The sequence below is a fragment of the Nyctereutes procyonoides genome, unplaced genomic scaffold (genome assembly GCF_905146905.1).
Source record: "Nyctereutes procyonoides isolate TBG_1078 unplaced genomic scaffold, NYPRO_anot_genome, whole genome shotgun sequence".
Lineage (NCBI taxonomy): Eukaryota > Metazoa > Chordata > Mammalia > Carnivora > Canidae > Nyctereutes > Nyctereutes procyonoides.
The window spans coordinates 31,066,179-31,090,332 of NW_026575043.1; the positions used below are offsets into that span (position 1 = coordinate 31,066,179).

The 24,154-nt window shown below is 38.0% G+C and overlaps 1 protein-coding gene across 16 annotated transcripts in view; it reads right to left on the reverse strand.

Moving 5' to 3' along the window:
- Positions 1-24,154, reverse strand: part of PCDH15 (protocadherin related 15) — a 739,593-nt gene that overhangs the window by 313,985 nt on the left and 401,454 nt on the right. For 14 of the 16 annotated variants that reach the window (XM_055322636.1, XM_055322635.1, XM_055322634.1 and 11 more), the window contains 3 exons: positions 21,253-21,459; positions 11,642-11,776; positions 9,981-10,130 (listed from right to left, as the gene is read on the reverse strand). In XM_055322636.1, the coding sequence (XP_055178611.1) occupies positions 9,981-10,130; positions 11,642-11,776; positions 21,253-21,459 (492 nt within the window). Of the gene's footprint in view, positions 1-9,980; positions 10,131-11,641; positions 11,777-15,754; positions 15,776-21,252; positions 21,460-24,154 lie in introns of all 16 variants that reach the window. The other 2 variants (XM_055322631.1, XM_055322633.1) reach the window with 1 other exon arrangement.

Consider the following 24,154-nt stretch of genomic DNA (forward strand, 5'->3'; position numbering starts at 1 on the left):
GACCTTCACTTGTGCCAGACACTGCTCTCTAAGGTGGTGAAGATACAGACAGTAGAGTTTCTGTCAACTTGTGGTCTAGAAGAGGAGGCAGCAAAGAAGAGTATCTTTAATACTAGATGGACTAGTAGAGAAGGATGTGGAGAGATTAAAACATGTGGAAATACCTGCAATGAAGAATAAAGTGATGCCTACTTGACTTTGTAAAAGCAAGGCAAACCTTTCAGCACCTGGTTGCCCCCCTCTCCAATAGCATTCAGGGTGGTCTCCTTTAGGGACCCATGAAACCCCATGCCTTCGGTTGTAGTTGTCCACCTGCCAGACTCTTGCCTGTCTGAGTATGGATCACCCTGATAGGATCATGGGGTTCTCATCACCAAGGAAGCCTCCCTTGCCATCCAAGCCCTCATGGACTGTCCTCTCAACTCACGTTTTGATGAACACTCATCATTTTCTTACTCCATTCCATGTAATTAAAAATATCAGGGATGCCTGGGTGGCTCAGTGGTTGAGCACCTGCCTTTGGCCCAGGGCATGATCCTGGAGTCCCAGGATCGAGTCCCATGTCAGGTTCCTGCGTGGAGCCTGCTTCTTCCTCTGCCTGTGTCTCTGCCTCTCTCTCGGTGTGTGTCTCTCATGAATAAATAAATAAAATCTTTAAAAATAAATAAATAATAAATAAAAAATCAATAATGCTTTATGATATTTTCTGATTATTTCACTGTCAATAAGGATCATCCCTTCATATATATAATGATTCTCAAGGGTTAGCACTGCATCTTATTTATCCTTTTTTTTTGAAGCATCCAGCTTCAAACATGTACATAGAAATCTAAACACATTATACTTTGTCTAAGAATATACACATCTGGATGTGTTTGTAATATGCACCTACTGGAGGACCTTCTCAGTAATATTTTTGCTAGTTTTATTTGCCAAAATGAATGAGCAACTTTCCTAGGCTTTCAGGAAATGCCTACTGCTCTGTTTGGAATATTGACTTTTTTCTAAGATTCCCTGTCTTTGAAACATCTCAATATGCAAGCATTTTTCTTGTACTAAAATGACTATGCTTTGACATCATAACATAATTTACTGCAAGAAGGAGTTGACAGGGAAACATTTTTTTTTCTGAAACAGCAGCTAAAAATAGTGAACAATGTTTGGTGATATACAGAAAAGAAAGATATATAAGATATATTACACATTTTGTTTCTTCTAGTTTTTCCTGGTTTCTTAATTTCAAATAAATTATCTAGTAAGCCAGCAATAGCAATATCTAGAACTGTAACAGTGAGAAAGAACTGTCAAAATTAAAACTGTCCAATGTAGATGATATTAAAACCAATCAGATAAAATTAAAAGCTTTATAAAAAATGCAAGCACTTAAGCACCAGTTATTGTAATTGACCATGGACAGTTTTCACCATGTCAACCCAAAATCTGCTAAATACATATAAAAGCAAATTAATTTAATTGCCTTTCCAAATACATTTTCTTTGAAAAGCAGGATTTCTGAATATATCAGGGAAGAGGGGTGGTGACTGAAAAATAGTATAAAAGCCAAATGCAAGAATTGTGTTTACTTATTTTTTATGTATACAAGTTCAAAATGCAGATGCTTATGATCACTCTATTGATATCATTAATATTTTCCTCAAGTTTATCAAATGGGAAAACATCTACACAACATAGCTCTTAAGGTCTTAAGAGTTATTTAGATGTTAAAAATTCCATGTCTAATTGGATGATATGAGCCATATTTATCATCATGATAAAACAAAAATATTATATGCCTTTCTTTCCTATTACACTAGTAATTATTGAAAGTCAAAAACTTAATGTTAGTAGTTCCTTTATACCTTATGATTTACACAGCACTAGGCACTGTAGACACTCAACAGAGTGAATGATTTTTGAGTTAAGTGTGTTATTTACTTTTGCTTCTCCAAAAGCACGTGAATACCTTCTCATACCATGTTTTCAGCCAGACTGTTCAGTCTCTCAAGAGCCTCCATTGGAGAGATTCTTCTGGATAATCAAGCTAGGAAGTACTATATCCTAGGGATACGAATACACCTGCACTTTAGATGATTAATTTTAAGTCACTTTAAACCGAAATACAGGTAATTTCCCAACACTCATAAACAAATTAAAGAACACTTATTTCACCTGCACCCATTAGTTCCTTTATCCACTTGTTCATTAAACAAAAATTCATAAAAGATTTACTATATACCAGGTGCTATGCCTGATGTTAAATACAAAGAGTTGTGAAACAAGACAGAAAATAGAGAAACTGACAAAGTCTACACTCCATTTGAGCTTAATTGAGCTTCTTAACTACTAGGAGACACATAATTAAAATTATAATAAATTTTGAAATATGCTATGAAGGAAGATTCAGGATGCTCCAGGATAACAGATGGCGTATAATTTAGGAAGGGGGTCCTGGAAGGCTTCTTTGAGGAGGTGACATTTAAACTGAGATCTTAGTGATGAAAAGCATGTGAACCAAGTGGACACATTAAAAGAGCAAGAGAGAGGCACTTGGCAAGAAGGAAATTGGACAGTAATAGCAGACTGGTCATGCAGGATAGTGACTGGGCCTTATTCTTATAGCCGTGGAAGATTGCTGAAAGCACCAGCACGGAAATTATTGCTTTGCCCTCCAATTTACAAGAGTCCTGGGGCTGCTGAATGGAGACGCAGGAGAGAGGAGATACACATGGAGCCCAAAGGAGCGTAGTGCCTGGTCCCAGCAAGAGCTGATGGCAGCTGATGGGAGGATGACTCAGTGGGAAGAGACTCCAGTAGATGCGCTCGGTTGGTACAGAAGGAGAAATCAGTGGACTTGGCAGTTGCTTAAGAGGAGAGGCCAGTGAGACTGTGTTAGGAGTAACTCTGGTTTCAACCTGAGCAACTACATGGAAGGTGTTGTTTTATCACAGGTGGGAAGTGTCATCCCCATGAACAAACTACAGATGGTGTGACAGCGTTTCAAATTTACCACGAGCGAGCGATTCACATACATTCAGAATCATTGTTTTATGTATATGCTTTCATTCTTTTTTTATTTATTATTATTTTGTATATGCTTTCATTCTAATGCAAGTGGTTTTGGGTAAGAGATCGGATGGTCCTTGGTAACATTAAATTATTTCAAATATCAGGAATAAAAGAAAATTATGTAGAATGTAAAAATATACTTACATTTCTGTACAGTTTGCTCATCAAATCATTACCTGGGATTTGCTGAAATACTAAACTCCACCAGGACTTGAAATAAATACAGACTTGAGTCATGATAGTCCAAACCCTACTGCCCCACAGTGAACATTCATCATTTTACATAAAATAAATAGTCAAAAGGCCTCAAAATACGACATGGGTTTTTTTCCCCTAATTTTGTTTATAATGCTAGAAATAATAAGAAGTAATCTTATTATATAATTTTACATGTAGTCTCTGTGTCCTCCTCAGAGTACTAACCAATACACAGGACACACAAGGATATACACAGATAAGGCAGTAAAGGTTATTAATAATCATAAGTGGTTTTATATAATCCATGAGAATAGTTTGATAATAACTAGATAGCATTTATATGCAATGTATTTGTAAAGTGCACATTTTGTAACAGTACACAAAACTGATTTAATACTCAGAAAGCCTTTGTGAAGCTGATATTGTAGTTATGACCTTTTTGAGGATTAAAGAACCTTCGTAGAGATGACTAAGCTATTTGTCCAGAGTCACATCAAGGCACACAGTGGCTTACGGGGAAACAGCTTGTCTCTGGATACACATTCCATCATCCTTACCTTGGATTCAACGTCATCTCTGCCACTTATACAGTTTGTGATTTTGGACCAACAATTTATCAGTGCATTAAGTCAAATTCTTTATAAAATTGGGGTGTGAACGAGAGATAGTTTCAGAGTTATTTCCAGCTGTACTGCCCCATGGCCTATGACACAGCCTAAGTAAGAGGAATGGATCAGTGTTGAGTGTCTTCCATCTGAAGAGCAGGAAAGGTGTAGCCTGGCTGCACCTGGAGTTAGGGAGAGACCCCCGGGGGTAATTCTGTATGACAGGGGGCGTTCTTAAGCCGAACAGATGGCATGTCCAGAATGAGACTTTTTCTACACTGATGGAGAGAGTACTGAGGAGATAAATTCCATGGCTATTTGGTGCACCCCCACCACTGGAAGTGACTGCACCCAGCACTCGTGGTTAGACGTCATTAAGAGTTCCCACCCTATGGGAATTTACAGGTCAGCAGGGTAGACAGACATCTAAGAGCTTAGTGCAATGCAGGGCATGGTAAAACGTATGCCAGATAAGAGCTGCTCGCTGGATATGTGGGACGATGATAGAGGGAACAGTTAATTCTGATTTGCTAGGAAACTGAAGGCTTTGTTTAAAAAGTAGCATTTGAGTGGTTGTTGAGGAATGAAAAAAAAGAGATATAATTTATTTATTTTTTTAAAGATGTATTTTTTGCATTTTGAGAGAGGCAGAGTGGGGGGTAGGGTCAGAGGGAGAGGCAGAGAGAGAATCTCAAGCAGTCTACATGCCCATTGTGGAGCCCAATGTGGGGCTCGATCCCACGACCCATGAAATCATGACCTGAGCTGAAACCAAGAGCCAGACACTCAACAGACAGAGCCCCTTAAGCCACCGCCCCCGCCACTGCAAAGATATAATGTAGACCAAATCTTGAGACTTGAAAGAGATGTCAATAGGCACAGAGTGGGAAGGGATGCTCCCATGCTGCAGTTAAATAAAAGGAATCTCAAAGTCGATTACGTGGAGGGACATAACAGGAGGTGAAACAAGTATTTGAGGTATTACAGAGAGGTTCTTCAGGGGACCTGTAGAGATGGGGCTGTTCCTCAGGTAGGGTTGCCAGGAGGATGAGGGCCTGTCCAGACAAGGGCTGTGGAGTATGCACCAGGGTCTGTGTGATGGGACATCTGTGGAAATGGTGTTGTGGTCAGAGTGCAGCCCAGTTCCCGGCAGGGCACAGACATAGAAAGAGAAATGATACATCTGGAAATAGTGATTTCAACACCTGGACAGTCACCTGGGTACAGGCAGGTAAAGGAGGGGGGTGAAAAACAGGACTCTGAGGATGCTGCTGCTAAAGCCTGTGTGGTCTTCGATTAACTGGGCCCTTCCCAACACAGCAGCCTCCGACGGAGACAGGATGCGTCTATCTGTGTTGGATGAAAGATAATGGATTAGCTCATCTCTGTTGGAGTACATCCAAAGTGCCTATCTGAAACCTGCACCACCACATACAACAGATACTTGTGATGCCAGCTGGGTGTTCAGGTAGCTCCAGGACATTTCACTTGGGGAGACATGAGTATACATAGAGGTAAATGGTAATGACTCAAAACATGGAAATACATGAAACAGAGAATGGCGTATTGATTTTTGGAGCATGTTAATACTTAAAAGAGAACAAGAAGTGAACCAAGATCCAGCAACAAAGTCCCTTAGTCACCAGGGAGGTATGATCAGAACCAGTTTTCCATAAAATGGTACAGACCAGGCGTGCCTGAGTGACTCAGTTGGCCAAGCATCTGCCTTTGGCTCAAGTCATGATCTCAGGGTCCTGGGATCGAGTCTGCACATAGGGATCCCTGTTCAACGGGGAGTCTGCTTCTCCCTCTGCCCCCCCACTCACTATCTTACCTATCTTTCAAATAAATAAATAAAATTTTTTAAAAAATGGTACAGATGAGAGTTCTACTACCTAGATAAAAAAGTGTGAAATGCTTTTGTGTTGGACAATTAAAGAGAGACTCATCAGATATATGATTTTGTATGATTCTCATGGTTTGATATGAGTAAAATAATAGAGTAATAATTAATAATATTAAAGTAATAAATTAATAAATTCTCTAAGTGTATCAGATTAAAGTGCCTAAATGTACGAGACTGGGACAGCAGCATGAGGTCTTGCCTGGGAGGAGTGTTACACCAGTACATGGGGAGACCTCAGGGTGTTTTATTGATTGATTGATTGATTGATTGATTGATTTTTACCTCAGGGTGTTTATAGGCCAAGAAGACAGAGTAAGTAGAGACAAGGACTTTGCTGCAGGGAAAGAAGTGGAAGGAAATGGATTATTAGTAGAGCCCAGGTGATGGTGAGGGGAGGAGGATGATTTTAAAGAAGTGAAGAGGACTAAGACATGGGACAGAAGGTAGGGCCTGAAGAATGAGAAGAATGGAAGGAGGTGAGGTAAGAGTCCAAGGACTCAGCTCCATGCAAGGCTCTCATCTTAATAATTAGGAATTCCAATCCGAGGTAGGAAATAGCGATAAGGTTAAAGATGAGTTTTCTCAAATCTGGCCATGCATTAGAGCTGCTTTGTTCTGTTAGGTAAAATCTCCCTATGTGGAGCTACTATAAGTAGCCAGATTGCTTAAAGAAAAACATGTCAAAAAAAAAAAAAAAAAAGAAAAGAAAAACTTGCTCAGTGGGGAGTCTCCTTCTCTCTCTCCCTCTGTGACCTCTCTCTCTCTTCTCTCTCTCTCTCTCTCTCTCTCTCTCTGTCTCTCTAAGTCTCTCAAATAAATAAATAAAAATCTTTTAAAAAGGAATACAGATTTATGAAAATTGTAAGAGTTTAGGTGCAACATTGATGGAGTGTGGACTGGGTTGTTAGCTATTGATATGAAAATCTACATCTTCAAAATATTAAAACTGTACATCAACATCTATGTCTTTTATATAGAGCAATTAGTTTTTTGAGAAAACCAGCAATGTGTGAAATAAGACCTAGGAAAATAGAGCATGATACCCATGAGCATCAACCTGTAGGATTTCATTGATGGCGTACAAGTCAGTCTTTTATGCAAAAAATCATTCTCACTCATGCCAGTAACTTCTCCCTAAAACACAAAATATACCAATAATCTGATTACATTTAATTTCCAGCTACGAAAGACACAGATGCTGTTTTAGGGCCCTGCCCCTCCTGGTGTCGCTCATGGACGTGTATACCACAACCACTCTGTTCCTATGGACAACACTTGGGCATGGGAGCTATAAAGTCAGAGGACCAATTCATAACCTGGTTACTCACATCTTTATGACCAACTTCTTACAGGCTCCTCCTAACAACTAGGGGAGGACTCAAATGGTTGAGTATGTCCTTCCATCAGGCCGAGAAAGGTTCGGGGCCACGTTGGAATGATAGATAAAAAATGATCCAATTAAAATATACTTAAAATAGGGACGCGTAGGTGGCTCCGTGGTTGAGCATCTGCCTTTAGCTCAGGGCATGATCCCGGGGTCTTGGGATTGAGTCCCACATCAGGGGACTGCTTCTCCCTCTGCTTGTGTCTCTGCCTCTCTCTGTGTGTCTCTCGTGAATAAATAAATAAATGAATCTTTAAAGAAATAAAATATCCTTAAAATCTGTTATCTGAGACACTCTCTGCTGGAGAGTGCTTCCTGTCACTTTGGCTTCTAATCTTACTATTTTTGACATAAGAATACTAACCAAAGTAATCTAGGTGATCTTGGGGTCTGTGGGGAAAGGCAGGGCTGGTGAGGGCTGGGGTGGAGGCAACTCCGAACTTATTTCGTGGCTCTTAAAGGCAGGTGCTGGTCACAGTTCTAAATCATTTTGCTTTGTTGACCAACTTTTTCTCAATGGGAAATCTGTCTTTTATTTCTAGGCCCTTGGAGGGTATTTTATAGGCACATCACTCTGTAACCACATAGTGGGAAAAACATTTGAAATACTAATTATAAGGCTTCATTTCTTGGTGCTTAAATAATTTTTAAAAATAGAGCCATATAGATGCAAACAGCACTCTATCTTCATAATCTGCATGGTTCAGGGAGAGATATAAACTATGAATCTTTAAAGGCAAGGGGAGATTATTTTACAAAGAAATACATAAGGGAAATTAACTTTTGCAGGCTGAAAATGCCAGAAATAAGCTTTTGATCCCCCAAGGCAAACATTTTTTGAGATATGGTTCTACCATATAATTGCTATCGTTTTCTTAGTTACACTTTCTAGTTCCCTGCTGGCTGTTTGTGCGTGTGTGTGTGTGTGTGTGCATATATAAATACATAAACATACCTTTATTTTCAATTATGTTACTACAGAGATGAGAATCAGGTCTAATTAAATAAGAACATGACAAGGATTGTCATTCCTTTATCTGTATAAACTGTAATTTTGCTGCCTATGTAGTAAGTGCCTCGGTAAAGATAAATGTAGCTCTCTAGGTCAACCAATTGACCAGAAATAAAGTCCAATAGGGTTATGTCTTCTTGTTCATTTATATCTGCTTGTCTGCGAGTCACCCCGTCACCCCCTGTCATCCTCGAATAAACATTTATTAAGCCTCTACTATATTGAGCATGTACTATATGCTAGGCACCGTAGGTACGGATGTGTGGATGCAGAAATAAACTAATTAGAGTTCTGCCCTCAAGACAAGTGGTTGAAAGGGTGGATTCCATTGTTGTGAGACATGCCACAAGCAAAGTAGGAATGAAATGTAGCGTGGCTATTCCCCCACTATCCCATATGGCTGACAGTGTTCATGCATGCAAGTACGTACAGGCAAATTTCCGGTCTTTGGATAACCTTTTTTATAATCCTATCTGATGATATAATGCAATTATTAAGTAATATATGGCACATAACTTAGTAATAATTTGTAGCTATTCAAATATTCTAAAGGCATAGAGACTCATAGCTTTCCTAGCCTGAAAGTACCTTAAAATTATTGAGTCTGACTCACAGACGTAGAGGATAATCTACGCCAGTGGTCTTTATATGACTGGACAACTGAAACTCTTGGGGTTAGTTTTTCTGTCAATAACCTACATATCGCTTGTAGAGCTTCTGATCCAGGAAAGCCAAAGTGAAAACTTGATAACTTGATTACATTTCTTTTTTCTTTTCTTTCTTTTTTTTTTTTTTTTTTGATTGCATTTCTAAACAGCTCCTTAGATAATTCTTAAGTACAGGCATTTTGGAAAGGACTAGACTCAACTATTCTCCAGATTTCTTTTTTTTTTTTTAATTTTTAAAAAGTTTATTATAGTCTCAGAGAGAGAGAGAGAGAGAGAGAGAGAGAGAGGCAGAGACATAGGCAGAGGGAGAAGCAGGCTCCATGCACCAGGAGCCGACGTGGGATTCGATCCCGGGTCTCCAGGATCGCGACCTGGGCCAAAGGCAGGCGCCGAACCGCTGCGCCACCCAGGGATCCCTATTCTCCAGATTTCTAAAAAACCCTCAAGGAAGAATATTATGACTTCTGTATGACTTATACTCAAAATACATTAAAAAGCATTTTTAAGATAATGTAACTAATGTAAATATACTAAATACACAGTGAATATTAAAAATAAGACAAATCAAGGAGAAAGATTTTGGCTGATTTCTGTGTTTTCAAAGACACTATTTACTCTGTCATTCTAATTTTTGTTGTTGAAATGATCTGTTTTTGTCCCAGTAACTGCTAACAGGTTTATTCATCAATTTATTAAGGGAGTCTTCTATCTTTATCAGCAAGGGAAATTTAATCCCTATTTACAGATGTTCAAGATAATTTGAAGTTTTATTTTATTTTATTTTTTGATAATTTGAATTTTTAAACCATATGTCTAATACCTGAAACTTCAGTAGGTTAAATATATTATTATATTAATTAATGGCATATATTGGATATATTAAATCTTAAAAAATCAAGTATTGACTGGTCAAGTAGCTATGTCGACATCTAATAATTAGTTAATTCTACTTTCAAGTGCATATAAATGCATTTTAATTTGAAAAGTTAACATCAAGCTAGAGCTTTTTAAGCTAAATTATGCCATCTCAAGAGTTTGAAGTTCATTTTCATTTCTTTAGCATTTGCTTGACCTATGTGCTGTAAAATGCCCATGGAAGTAATTGCTTTGCGTATATCCTCATCACACATAGGGGGGTTACCTGTATGACACTGTCGCCAGGGCTCATGTCGGTATAAACATAGACATCGTAGGATATTTCAGGGAAGGTTGGAGTGTTATCATTTGCATCCATCACTCGAATATTGACAATAACTGGCTCACTCTCTTGCACACCATCAAATGCTGTTATCTTTGGGGATAGAAAAATACATGTAATCGAGAAGTCATACAAATACAAGCAGTGCAGAATTCAGTCTTATGATTTAAGACACTTCTTATATATAATTTCAGTTGGAATGGGTTCCAAAATGTTTTGTCGATAAGGAGATAAACCTACAAGGGTACATATAAGCAAAGTATTTTAACATGTTGAGAAGCAATTATAGAGGATTCTGGTTTATTTTTAATGAACTCAATTCTAAGCACATTTTAAATAAACAGATATATAAAAATGTCTTATAGGCTTGGAATGGGCCGGTAACATTGCTGATTCTTAGGAGTTAACTACTATTTAATTTTTTAAAATTAATAGGAAAATATTCTTGACTTTTCCATATTTTGCATATGATGCCATAGATGCTTCTATAGCCAACATGCTTGTATCACTCAAGAAAGTTGATGCCTTAGAGGTGTAATGTATTTTTCTGGTACACAAAATGACATTTTTTTAAATGACAATTTTTAAAGGATTTATTGCCATTAGCTGATAGTGATACCTTAATTACATCATTAACATTTTAGGAAGGCCTGACCAACCATATCAATGAATGCTATAACACCACTATCTCTGTTCTGAATGACTTCTGAAATCCACTCTGTATCTGTTTTAATTGTCATGTAGGGTTTCTGGAAGCTCTGGCCCTGCTCTGTTAGGTTCTTCAGAAAGAAATCCTATGTCCCACAATCTGTGTGTTTCCAATAGTTCATTTTTCTCTTATATCTGAATAAAATGTAGTTCAGAAATTTGGATAATAAAAACTTCTTTTTATCTGTATTCACCTCTCAACCTAAAGAGTCATTCATAGATAGATAGATAGATATGATAGGTTTTTTATTTTATAATTATTTACAATCACAGGTTTAATAATCTCTCCTCACCCTTTTTTTTTTCTTGATTAACCTAAACTAGGATCTCTCCATCAGATGATTGTTTGTTTGGGGGGCATCCTGTGTATTATAAGATGGATAGCATCATCCTTGATGTATACCTCTCAGATGCCAATAGCAGCCCCTCACAGTAGTGATGGCCAAAATATCTGCAGACATTACCAAGTGTTGTGGGTTGGGTGCAGAGATCATCCCAGTGGAGAACCCCTAGCCTAACTCGAGGACAAAATTGAAAATGGAATAGTAAAACAAAACATATTAAATAAGATAAGAGGAAATAATTCTTTGCTTGTGGATTCTATTTGGTAATATCTCAGTTTAAGTTAATTACAAGTGGATGGTGAAAAATGAAACTCTAATTTTCCTGTTTCCATCTTGAAAATGGTCTTTCTTCTGGAATAACACAGCTACAGAAACTTATAAAACAAAAGAAGGAAAAATACATGTGAAGAATTTTATCATTGAGATTCTCAATTCTCAATCACTTGAAAATATCACATTTTTCCTCTTTGATCATTGACATCTTCAGCTTAAACAGGTAACTCCTTCTATTACACACACACACACACGCACATAAATATGAAATCTTTTTACCGAAAAAGTGTATGTTTGCTGTTCTTCCCTGTCCACTGGCTGAAGTAAGGTGAGGTAGCGAGTGATGCCAGTCTGTGTGACGGTGAAGACTGATGTATAATCATTCAGAAAAAGGTGAAGCTCTGGGTCTTTTGTCTTTAAAAAAAAATGCCATTATTATTTAAAATGTTGAATAAATAATGCAGATATTAGTTCATTAACTGGAAATTAATTTTGTAAATCTATAACAAAACTATACATGACTGTAATTAGAATTTCCAAAGACGAGATAGGTTTCACTAGACATGTACTCATCTCTGAACTAAATTATACAAAGACGATGACTCCTTTTGTGGAAAACATCATAGTGGAATAAGTACAATTAATGTGAATAAAAGGAAAAGAATAGATAGCAATCCAACTGAACATATTCTTTTTGCTTATTTAATATCAATATTCTCCAGAAATTCATTCATTAATGTGAATAAAAGGAATAGATAGCAATCCAACTGAACATATTCTTTTTGTTTATTTAATATCAATATTCAAGAATCAATATTCTTCAGTAATAAGAAACAAATGCAAGAAAAGAACATTAGAGCCCAAAATTTCAGCTGTAGGATTGTTCAACTACTTCATTTGTAGTAATAAACTGCACATATGCATATCACTATTCTGTTCTCACATTTAATGTAAAATAGAAATAAAATTGGTTATGTATAATTCATTGCCTATAAATATCATGCTTGCTTCTTATTTTTAATGCCATAAAGACTCTCCAAAGGGAAACATAATGTTTATTTTAATTTAAAAATTTCAGATGATTAGATTGAAGATACATGAATTGGCTGCATTGTGTCTGATACGAGTTCAGAAAAATGACACAGGCATAAAGAAGAAATGATTGCAAAAGTTCAAAACAGAGATGATTGACAAAGCACTGGAAACCCTTCCCAGTCTGACTGAAAGAGGAGACATTTATCTGTGCATTTTAGAGAAAGAACAAGGACATAAGTGGGGAGGCATGGACTGGTGTCTGGTGGTGGGGTAAGAAGGCAGGTAGGCAAAGAAAAGAGCTGGAGTGAAAGAACTACAGATGAGGCTTTATGAAAACAACAGCAGCAGACATGACACAGGGAGGTGAGGTGTTTCTATCAATTTTGTCAACTATCAAAATACTGTGCGTTAAGAGGGATGGAGATACCAGTACAGATGATAGCTACTCATGTGCTGAGTGCAGCAGAATGTTCAGAGAAGGCGAATCAGTATGTCACACACCTGAAACTCATGTCACAGTACATGTCCACTAGACTCAAATGAAAAAAATATATATATATCATGCTTAGTTTAGTGTGCAATGTAATTTATTATATATTACTTTTCTGAAATCAGGGGCTGAGAGTAGAGCATAGAGTCTGTTGTTAAGGGATAAAGACATGTTAATTTGATTTAAAAAAACTTAGAACTCACATTTAAACAATTTCCATGTGAAAATGAGAAAGTTGAAATGTGTCCTACTATATTAAAAGGTGGGCATGATTTGATCCACGGATACTCTATTCTCTACATCTTTTTAAAGACTCAATATGTGTATATTTCAAGTAACTTTGGGATGAATGGTTTCATCTGAACTGAACACAGGTTCTGTATTTGCAATATCTCATTAGGAGATAGGCACTTAGCTATGTTATTGTAGCTTCTATGTCCATAATTATGATGTAAGTCAAGTATGCACCACTTATTGATCCTGGAACAATAAAATTAATACTATATATAATAATTTCCATTGGTCTCTTTATTATAAAATAATCAAAGTAGTTAAGAGTTGTGAAAAGTCAGAGGCTTTACATGGATACTTTCAAATAGGAACCTCAGACTCCATGTCAACGTCGTGACCCCAATTTCTCAGCATGGCTAAGTGGTGGGGTGCTTTGATAATTAAGTATATTAGTTAATAAAAATTTAAATTATTTATTTTAAAAAGTAGATTAAAATGCAAATAATTCGATATATGATGAACCACATTTTGAGGTTTCTTCTCACTGTGTACTTTAAAGTCAATTGCAATAAAATCCAATGATCACTTTTAAATGATCAAAAAAGTGAGAATGCGGCTTCAATTAACAACAATAAAAAAAAAAGCTAAGTGTGAGTGTCTTTCATTTTTTAGTGTTTATCTTTGACTTTACCAACAAAGGTAAAATCATGAGTCTGTTAAATTCATATATTTTTCCTGTTCTCTGAATGTACCAACAGTGGTGCCAAAGAGAAGCTTCCTTTACTCAGATCTTCACACAACCAATAATCTAAGATAAGCAAGATCAGTTATGTGACTTCATCTATCAAATATTGACTTCTTTCCCTTTATTCAAGACCTTTGGTCATTCTCTACTTTCTTCATAACTCATAGTCTCTCAATTTCCTTCTTCCTTTCAACTGTAACCTCTGTTAGTAAATTTGTTAGGTCTATTCATCTGTATGCTCACCACGTGTTGTAGGCATTTTTTATTTAATGTCAGGAGTAAGACTGCAATGAATGTTGAGTTGTGAACCAGCATGTGCATACGTGATCCTGTACAATATGGTGTATCATAAACAACACTGTTGGTTTCCCCAGTTTATCAAAGCCACAAGATTTTCACTGCCAAATGCTTCCCATTTGAAGATGACATACATACCAGGACTTCATAAAGAGACAAATATTAAATACCTTTCAATAACCTAATTGTCTCCACTTCAAGTCTTGTTGTAACTATTAGCTAGAGACTAAAATAGCACTTTCCAGACCTGCAGATGATTTTTTTGTAAAAATATAACATAATACATAATGCTACGATTGTCCATAGCATCTTATAGTCCATTCTAATCCACCCTGCTTAGTTAATCTGATTCAATTTTAACTTGTGAATATTATGAACACTACATGAAGTATCTTTTTTAAATCTATATATTGGATATGTAGATGCCATTGGTGAATATCTGGATGTTTCTTTGAGGACAAGCATTTAAGGATGCAGATTTGGAAATAGCCAGTTACTACTCGAGGCTTAATACCTTGGATTTATTTCTCAGGTGTTATTTTATTAGTTATTATTTATTTTAGTTTCAGGTGTGGCATGTTATGAGTGTAAATGGGTAGATACTTCTCTGGCTTACCATTCTGACAGAGATAGTAGATTTTATGTTGTCCTTATGTCTATAAATTTGTTTAAAAACATTGTTTTTTTTAAAATCAGTATATGCATGGAAGGCTGAATAATAAATGTTCTTCCATTTGACAAGTGGTAATGCTATTTTTATCTAAGGTATACATTTAGTACATACCATGAGTACATAATTTCCTTAACTTGCATATTATTTTCAAGGTGGGTAAAATGAACTCTGATATTCACTCATAGCACAGAAAAAAACTGAAGGCAAAAGTAAACACATATGCAAATGCAAACATAAACAAACATGAGAATGTAAAATCAAAAAATCCCATCATATAGAAGAAATCCATTCAAATATAACAATCAATTGGATTTAAAGCCAATTTTGGAAAAAAATAAATAAATAAAAATAAAAATAAAGCCAATTTCGGGTTTCTACCCAGAATCAAAATATTGTATCACACACATAAGTTTACATGCATCCTCGTATATATATATGCATATAACACAGAAATGTGTGTATATGGGCACATAGATACGTAAGCATAGCTATGCACATACACATATTATAAAGTGTAACAAGAAGTGACAAAAAATTAATCTCATCTGTCAATTTGAATTGGTTAGCAGTGCTTGTCTTCAGACAACCTTGTTCAGAAAGGTTCAGTTCCACACTTAGAATCTTTTAGACAGACTATAGTGATGAATTATTAACGTCTGTCATAGATTGAAAAAAAACTTAACAATGGAATGATCTTAGTTAAAGTTCGCATGCATTTTGGATTCCACACAATTCTTTCTACTCTAACCAATAATATGAGGAACATAAATGTAAATTACATCTACATGCACCATGAATTTAAAGTATTTGTACTTGTCTTTATAAGTGATAATGAAGTAAATGTAGACAAGAAAAAGAACTAGGAAATGAACCACAGCAATGCACAAAAGAGCAAACAGAAAATAAACACCTAGTACCTACAGGAACTCCACCCGGTGGAACCTATATGCAAATTTAACATTAAGAGAAAAAAAAATGTAAGCTTAAATGACCACAAACATACATATGGCGTACAGGTATACACTAGTAAGAAACAAACAACAACAGAATTTTCCAGTATGTGTAAATTAGTAACTTTTTCAAGGTGTATTTTTGTCTTCATATTCTGACATTATATGCATACAATAGCATGACAATATCTATAAGGCATATAAGCACAGTATATCTTTAAGAATATATTGTTTATTAGACTCAAGGATACCTTATCTCCAAAACATGAGCACTTTATGCAGGATGGGAACCCAGCTGGAATTATAAGTGACTCACTGACTTTCTACAAGCCAAGTGGGTAACCTCTGCTGAGTACTATTTCATTTATTTATTTATTTATTTATTTCCAGAATCAACTGGTTATAAATAAATAAAGTTGATTCCAGAATCAACTTTTAGTAGTTTTGCTACTGAAAGCCTGGTGGATTCAGATATCCTCTTGAAAACCTGGGCATATCTTGCTCTATATATCTTCTGGGATATTTTGAGAGTATGAGCTAAGAGTACTTGAAAAAATACACAAAAATGGGATTCACTTATATTTCTATGTATAATATATGTATCTACTGTGTCTTTTTTAAGATTTTATTTATTTGTTCATGAGAGACACAGAGAGACAGATACATAAGCAGAGGGAGAAGTAGGCTCCATGCAGTGAGCCTAATCTGGGACTTGATCCCAGGACCCCAGGACCATGACCTAAGCCGAAGGCAAATGCTTAACCACTGAGCCACCCACGTGTCACTATATGTATCTATATGTTGAAGTTTATATAACTATAGAAAAGAAAGACTAGCACAGATATTTTTTACTGTTTTTTTTTTTTTTTTTTTTACTGTGACCCTTAAGGTTCTTTCTGACTCAAAATCTACACTGTTAATAACACCACAACTCCCCAATCCCTGCCACTGTGTTTTAAAGCTTTGTCTTACTTTCCACTGAATTGAAGGAAGCAACACAACTAAAGTTTTGGGCAAATAATCCCAATCTGTTCTCTTCCTGGCAGGTGCCCGGTGGCATAGCTATTTTGAAGCAACTCAGGAAACTGACTCCTGCGGTGTTGACCTCTCTTTTCACACCCGACACTGAACCTCTATTTCTGTTATAAGACCTTTATGTGGTGACATGTCTCTGCCTTTTTTCTTAAATCCTTTATCCCTATGCTGATTAATCTCACTAATCCTGACACTCGAAACACCAAGAATTGACCGTGTAGTAAAATTCTTGTCTGTGAACTAACAGGGCCTTGGAGTTTCTTTTGTTAATAGAGATCTTTAAATAACCCAGCAATGAACATATTTTCCCTTTTAAAAATAAACAGCACTTGGCCTGGAAAAGAGATGATTCAGAAGGACATCAATACATCTTGAAACATATTAATGACTCTTCTACTAATTTATTCTGCGTGCTGGCAAATGGAAGCTGTAAGGAACACCGGGTGAGTTGCAAGGTTAGTTTCAACCCAGTGTGATGAAGAGCTTTCTAGGAATCAATTGTTGAACGATGGAATGGGCCATATTGTGATACAGTTTAATCAATATCACTGGAAATTTTGATGCATATGTTCGATAAACTCATTCCTTTACTCATGCGTGAGTGCATGAGCTCCTTAAATAATCACTAGAACCTACGAAGTTCTGGGAACCAAGTTAGATCCTCAGGATGCAAAAGCAATGAGCTCTTGGCCCTATCCTCCATCTGGGTTTAAAGAGGGACCAAGGCCCCTACGGTAACGTGAGCAGAGCAGTAGAGCAATGCATACTAAGGAGGCTACAAGTGGTTGCTATACAAGTAGTTGTGATACAAGTAGTTGCTGAAGGTAACAGGTGAGGTGAGGAGTTTCAGGAAATGAGGTGGTAGGAAGATTCGGGCATCGAGCGACAACCAGTCATCTCTCCTGCAGGGACAGTGAAGTCACACAGGAACGTTAGGCAGACGTGGGAGGCAGTCCCCATGAGCCTTGAACAGATCACTGCTAGTGGCTGGGTGAGAATGGGGCTCAAGTAAGAAAAATATATGAGGGCAAGGACATGAAGAGGCAATTCTAGTGGGGGACGAATAGGGTACAGCTAGTAAAGAGAAAAAGAGAGAGTCGGGGAATACTCAGAGGACAAAGCAGGAAGGATGAGAAGGACTTCGGCTATCACAAGCACATGGAAATCATCAACTCCTAGGTTTCAAGATTGAATGGTGCAAAGAGGTCTTATGTCTGTTCCTGGGAAGTGGGTTTGATGGGAACATTCCACATCATCTTTCAATTGAGCTATGTTTAATATTCTGTGGACTTGGGGCACTGGGGTGGCTCAGTGGCTGAGCATCTGCCTTTGGCTCAGGGTCCCAGCATCGAGGCCCACATCAGGCTCCCCACAGGGAGCCTGCTTCTCCCCCTGCCTGTGTCTCTGTCTCCCTCTCTGTGTCTCTCATGAATAAATAAAAAAAATCTTTTTAAAAATTTTTGTGGACTCGTTTACAGTATGGATACATAGAAACTGTATCTGTTATTTAGAATCATTTATCATTAGGAGATTCGAGATCCTGTTCCTTTCTAGACACTTCATGGCACTCATTGTAGCTAAAATTAGGAAGAGGATGGGCCTTAGTAAGAAACCAATAGCCAGATACACCTTGTTCAATGATGTGACATTTGTGTGAGACGTGTGAAGGGCGCCACTGTCACGTGCACGGGGTCCCCACTCTGCCCATCCCCCAGCCCCAAGAGAAGGAGGAGGCCAAGGAGGCAACCTGTGCTCTCGTATAGCTTTTTGGATCATAGGTGATTGAGCAAAAGGGGCAACTGGTGAAGACGAGCCCATTAGTGTCATACAACTACAGCACAGTAGGGCCTAGAGTCAAACTGGGGGTGTCAGACTCCAAAGGACACACTCCCAAGAACCCCAGCAAGCTGGCCCACCCTGGAAACACTCAGGGCATCTAATGGGCTGACTGGAACAGTCAACCCTGACAGCACCATGTTGATAGTGTTTTCCCAAATGGTAGAACCTCCCCACCTGCCTCCAAGACATCCTCTAAGTCCCAGCATCCTTTACAAAGTCTCCTAGAATCCAATCCTAAAGTCTTTAAAGTGGATGACAATCCAGAAAAATTGGAATGTACACAAGCAAGCATAGGGTTTAGGATGCCACCATTCAGTAATATAAATACATCAAACAGAGTAATAATAATAATAATGTAAATATATCAGCAAAATAATGATAATAATAATAATATAAATGCATCAAAGGAGTAAAAACACCTAAATTTTGCAATTCCAGAGAAACCACAGCTGCACTTTTTCTTCAGGATTTAGCTTTCGCTCACCGCTGTGTTCAAGAGGGTACGACACAAGGGAGGGGGATGGGGTGAATGGGTGACAGGCACTGAGGGGGGCACTTGACGGAATGAGCACTGGGTGTATGTTGGTAAATTGAACACCAATAAAAATAAATTTATTATTAAAAAAATTAATAAAAAAAATTTCTAGAGATGGGAAAAAAAAAGAGGGTATGACACAAACCGCTACGATTTTCCAAACTGACTAGTCACTGCTTAAAGTATGATTATGCAATCCCATTTAAAAAATGAAATATAATCCACACCAAAATTTATGGGACTTCACCAGGCCTATAAAATACAGTAGCTGAGCTTCTATAAAACTTATTAAGGTGGCTCTGAATTTTCTAGTGAGGATTCAGTAAATGAAGATAATTCAGGGGACCCCTAGCCCCCTAAGCCGAGATGGGAAATTGTGGATGGACATGCATTTTTCTGGAGGAGAGTCTGTAGCATTCATCAGCCCTTATCACTGTCAGACCATAGCAAACAGTTAGGGGCTTTCTAGTTTGGTGCTTAAAATAAAGGACTTTGTTTCCCATAGACCTTGGCTCAAGGACCAGCTCCACCATTTATGAGTTCTGGGATCACAGGCCTTTAAAACAGCCTCAGTCTCCCTTTTTGCAATATGGGAAATTGCACCTATTTAATGTTTGCTGTGAGACTTAAGCGCATCGATGCAAGATAAAGCAGTTACTATATTATCCAGCAGGTACTCAGAACTCAGTGACAGCCCCTGTGTAAAATGTGATGAGATGGAAGAGGAGAGACGAAGGAGGGCCGGGCGGTTGGGACGAGAGAACACAGCAAGCGGAGGCACGAAGGCATGTGGACAGAGAACAGTGCACACAGGGCTGTCCCGGCCTCTGCAGAGTGTCACACACCTTTTCCAGGAAGAGGGGGGAAAAAAATCTGAAAGTTCCCTCTTAATTTACTGGATGGGATGACAAAGCTCCATGTAATGAGATTTGGGCGACACTCAAGAGCGGTGCTGCCCAATTAGTGACAGGTGAGGACTCACTCTTAGATTAATTAAGTCAAAGGACGTTACGATCTGGTTCTCAGTCTCGCTGTCCCCGCAGAGGACAGCGTGGGTGCAGAGCCTTTCCACCCCCCAAGACGTCTTATCCCACAGCATCAGGGGAGAGGGAGGAGATGCTGCAGCCGGACTTTTGCAAGACACAGAAATCAAACTCCGAGGAGGCTTGAAAGGGAAGAGATGTGGGGAATTTCTGTGCTGGTCAATCAAGGGAACCTCTTTAGAAATGAGGACAGGCCTGGGGATCTGGTAACCTGGGCAACAGGACCCCAACGGGACCCTTTTGTGCATGTGTTGGGGGTCCCTTCCCACCCACAGGCGACAGGCCTCCCCCATGATGCCAGAGAACCTGGCTCCGGGGGTTCTAGAATCATCCCCACTGCTCTAACATGCAATGCCCAAGCCTTCTGGCTCCAATTCCTTGTTTCTCCTTCTCTGGAAGGGCTCTGACTGGCCTGCTGGAGATGTTCTTTCCTCCTTTCACAGCCACAGAGGGAGTGAAGAGGGGAAAGTGCTCTGACCCACTCACCCTGGACCACTTCCACTCATGGAGCTGGTGTCCATCCCACCCTCATGGGTGGGCAACCATGTGTGCAGTGCACAGAGTCTGAGCATCCGCAGAAGTGTGAGCGGCTCAGCTGCTCCCAAGCGGGTTTTTCCTCGAATAACATAGTATCAGAGAAGTAGACCCATTGTGTAATGGCATGATTATTCCCTATCGGCCACTGTATAAACACTTTTTAACTCACATTAATAAAAGCAAGTGCCCTGCGGGTTTAGCAAACTCTAAATGAAACATTCATTTTCCTCCTTATACCCAGTATCTATAAACCAAAAAAAAAAAAAAAAAAGTTCACTGAATCCAAACATACTTTTCTTTTAGTGTTCTTAAAGTAAAATGAAATTACACCACTAAGATTCTCACTTATAAGACTTATTCACGGGGACTATGTGCTCTAGTCTACAGCTCATGTCACCATGTCTTTGCACAAGTTCATGTTGGCACAGATACAACATAGACGTGTTAACAAAACAAGAGCAAGATTTATAGTGAACTTACATCTTCTATATCCTTGTCCAGAGCCACGATTCTCAGAGGGGTGGTCAGATTTAGACTGTCGGAGATGGTTGCTCCCACTGGGGCAGATTCCAGGATATAGCCTTGGTAATTGGGCATCGTGAAGTACGGGCTCTGGTTGTTCTCGTCCAGTATTTCGATATGTAGACTGGCGAAGGCAGGGAGAGGGTGACCATTGTCCTGTTCAGCCTAGGAAAGGGTTTTCACAAAGGTTAAAAAGTGGTATGTTATTGGGTCCTCCTGGAGTGGCACTGTGCATACTATATATGAGGATTCGTTCTTGAACTGGTGTCATTTCAGAAAGAAGAGATGCTTTATTTTTTTTATTTTTTTTATTTTTTAGAAGAGATGCTTTAGAGTGGAGGGGTCCAGAGCCCTTAGAAAAAGCGTAAATGAAGAAGAAAAAGTCCAGAGAGGCTTCATCAAATTTTTGGTCTCCTGTCCTAAAACTTTTTTTTTTGTCCTAAAACTTAACGTAAATATATATATATATATATATATATATATATATATATACAAAAAAATACTAATCACTGCAGTGAGTTACTGTATCTGCCACTGTATGTTGTTAGAAGAGATAACTGTGGGGCACCTGGGTGGCTCAGGGGTTGAGCATCGGCCTTTGGCTCAGGGCATAATTCCGAGGTCCTAGGATTGAGTCCCGCATCCGGCTCCCTGCATGGAGCCTGCTTCTCCCTCTGCCTGTGTCTCTGCCTCTCTCTCTATGTCTCTCATGAATAAATAAAATAAATAAATAAATAAAAAGTTAACTGTGCTTTCATACAGGTAGACAGAAAACCAAGAAAAAATATATTTAGTAAATTGCTGATAAAATATATAAGTAAAACAGAAAAAGATTTATACTTAAGGCATTATACTTACTTTATTCTCCTCTGCATCTTCTCTACACTAATGATCAAATCCCCAAATAATTCATATTTTCACATAAAGTTAACAGATTAAGGCTATATTTCTGCCCATGGCAAGTCCTCAAAAGCATCATATAAGGGACAAATACATTTCAATGAAATATTTTTAGTGGCTGAAGAATTTCGATTGTTATTTAATTATATTCAAGTAAAATTAGTATTTCATGTCCAAGAAATATGTCTGTTTTCTTTATTTTTTTTCTCTTCAGTTTATTTTTTCTTAATTTTTTAAAAATTTAAAAATATTTATTTATTTATTCGTGATAGACATAGAGAGAGAGAGAGAGAGAGAGAGAGAGAGAGGCAGAGACACAGGCAGAGAGAGAAGCAGGCTCCATGCAGGGAACCCGACATGGGACTCGATCCGGGTCTCCAGGATCGCGCCCTGGGCCAAAGGCAGGAGCTAAACCTCTGAGTCACCCAGGGATCCCCTCCTCTTCAGTTTAAAAATTGATGGCAATTTATATTTCCAATGCATTTTCTTTCCATGACCAGACGGTCATGTTGGGAATTGGGAAACACCAACCCTTGACTTTCTGTTTTATTAAGAAAATGTACCTTATTCTACAGCAATCCAAAAGTTTCACTTAAGGGAAGATTTTATCACAATTGACTTCTAGAAAATTTCCTCCAAATGTTAGGAGAAATCTTGACACAATGCAATAGAATGCTTATCTATTGAAATAGATTCGAATTCCCTGCTGTCAATTTTTATTGATACAACTAGTTTCCCACTAGTTGTATTTTGAAATCAAGTTCAACTGCAAGTTAAATATTTTATATTAAGTACCAGGGCGCTTTCCTGGCTGAAATTGTAACATTTTGGCCATGAAAGTTTTTGAGTAGTTCGGAGAGGTATCTCTGATTTTTCATTCCAGAGGCAAAATCTTGGGCTTTCTAGAAGATAATTGCGCACTTTCCTTGGATTGTAATTTAGCATTTTCACCAACTAAGAGGGTAAGTAACAAATCACAGTGATGTTTGGCAGTACTGGTAACTTCAGACCAAGAAAAACCACAATATTTTTCCACTTCATGTTATTATTCATATCAAAGATATTCCAAAATATCATTTCTGGTAATCACTAATCCGAAATTATGGTAATCCATAAACATAACTGTAAAATTATCTTATTTAAAGCATTTTTGAAAATTAGCTATTTTTTTGTTTTTTAATATTCTTTTTTTTAAAGATTTTATTTATTTATTCATGAGAGGCACAGAGAGAGAGAGAGAGAGAGGCAGAGACACAGGCAGAGGGAGAAGCAGGCTCCATGCAGGGAGCCCGACGTGGGACTCGATCCCAGGACTCCAGGATCACACCCTGGGCTGAAAGTGGCACTAAACCGTTGAGCCATCATGGCTGCCCATTTTTTACATATTCTAATAACCATTGAACACATTAGATTCTCTTTATCATGTCAGGCCATTTATTTTATGCATTTGAAGGTTTTTTTTTTTGTTTGTTTGTTTTTTTTTTTTTTTTTTTGCATTTGAGTTTTGTTTTTGTTTGTTTGGTTTTTGTTTTTGTTTTGTTTTGTTTTTGCATTTGAGTTTTCTTTGGGAACAATTTGCCAGGCAAAAAATGTTTATGAGGCCTGCTCCACACTAAGAACAATCCAGAGATAATACATAGCCTTTTCTGGAATTCTGTATTTTTCTCACACATAAGCATACGTGCTCCTGGCACCATGGGTAGCTCCCTTCTGCATCTAGGGACTGTGATTAATTTGTGCTGAGCCAGGGACCCTCTTCCACACACAGCAGGCTTCTTGGACGCAGCTGATTGGGGTGAGAGGTACAGTCTATGACCAGAAAATATTGCTTTTACCGGATGGAACTAACTGGTCCGCATGGGGTTCCCATCCGGCAACTGTGACCCGATGAAAGCAGTTCATACATGCAAGTCATCCCGAACAGGACCTTTACTCTCTCTTTTTATTTGCTAATTATTCC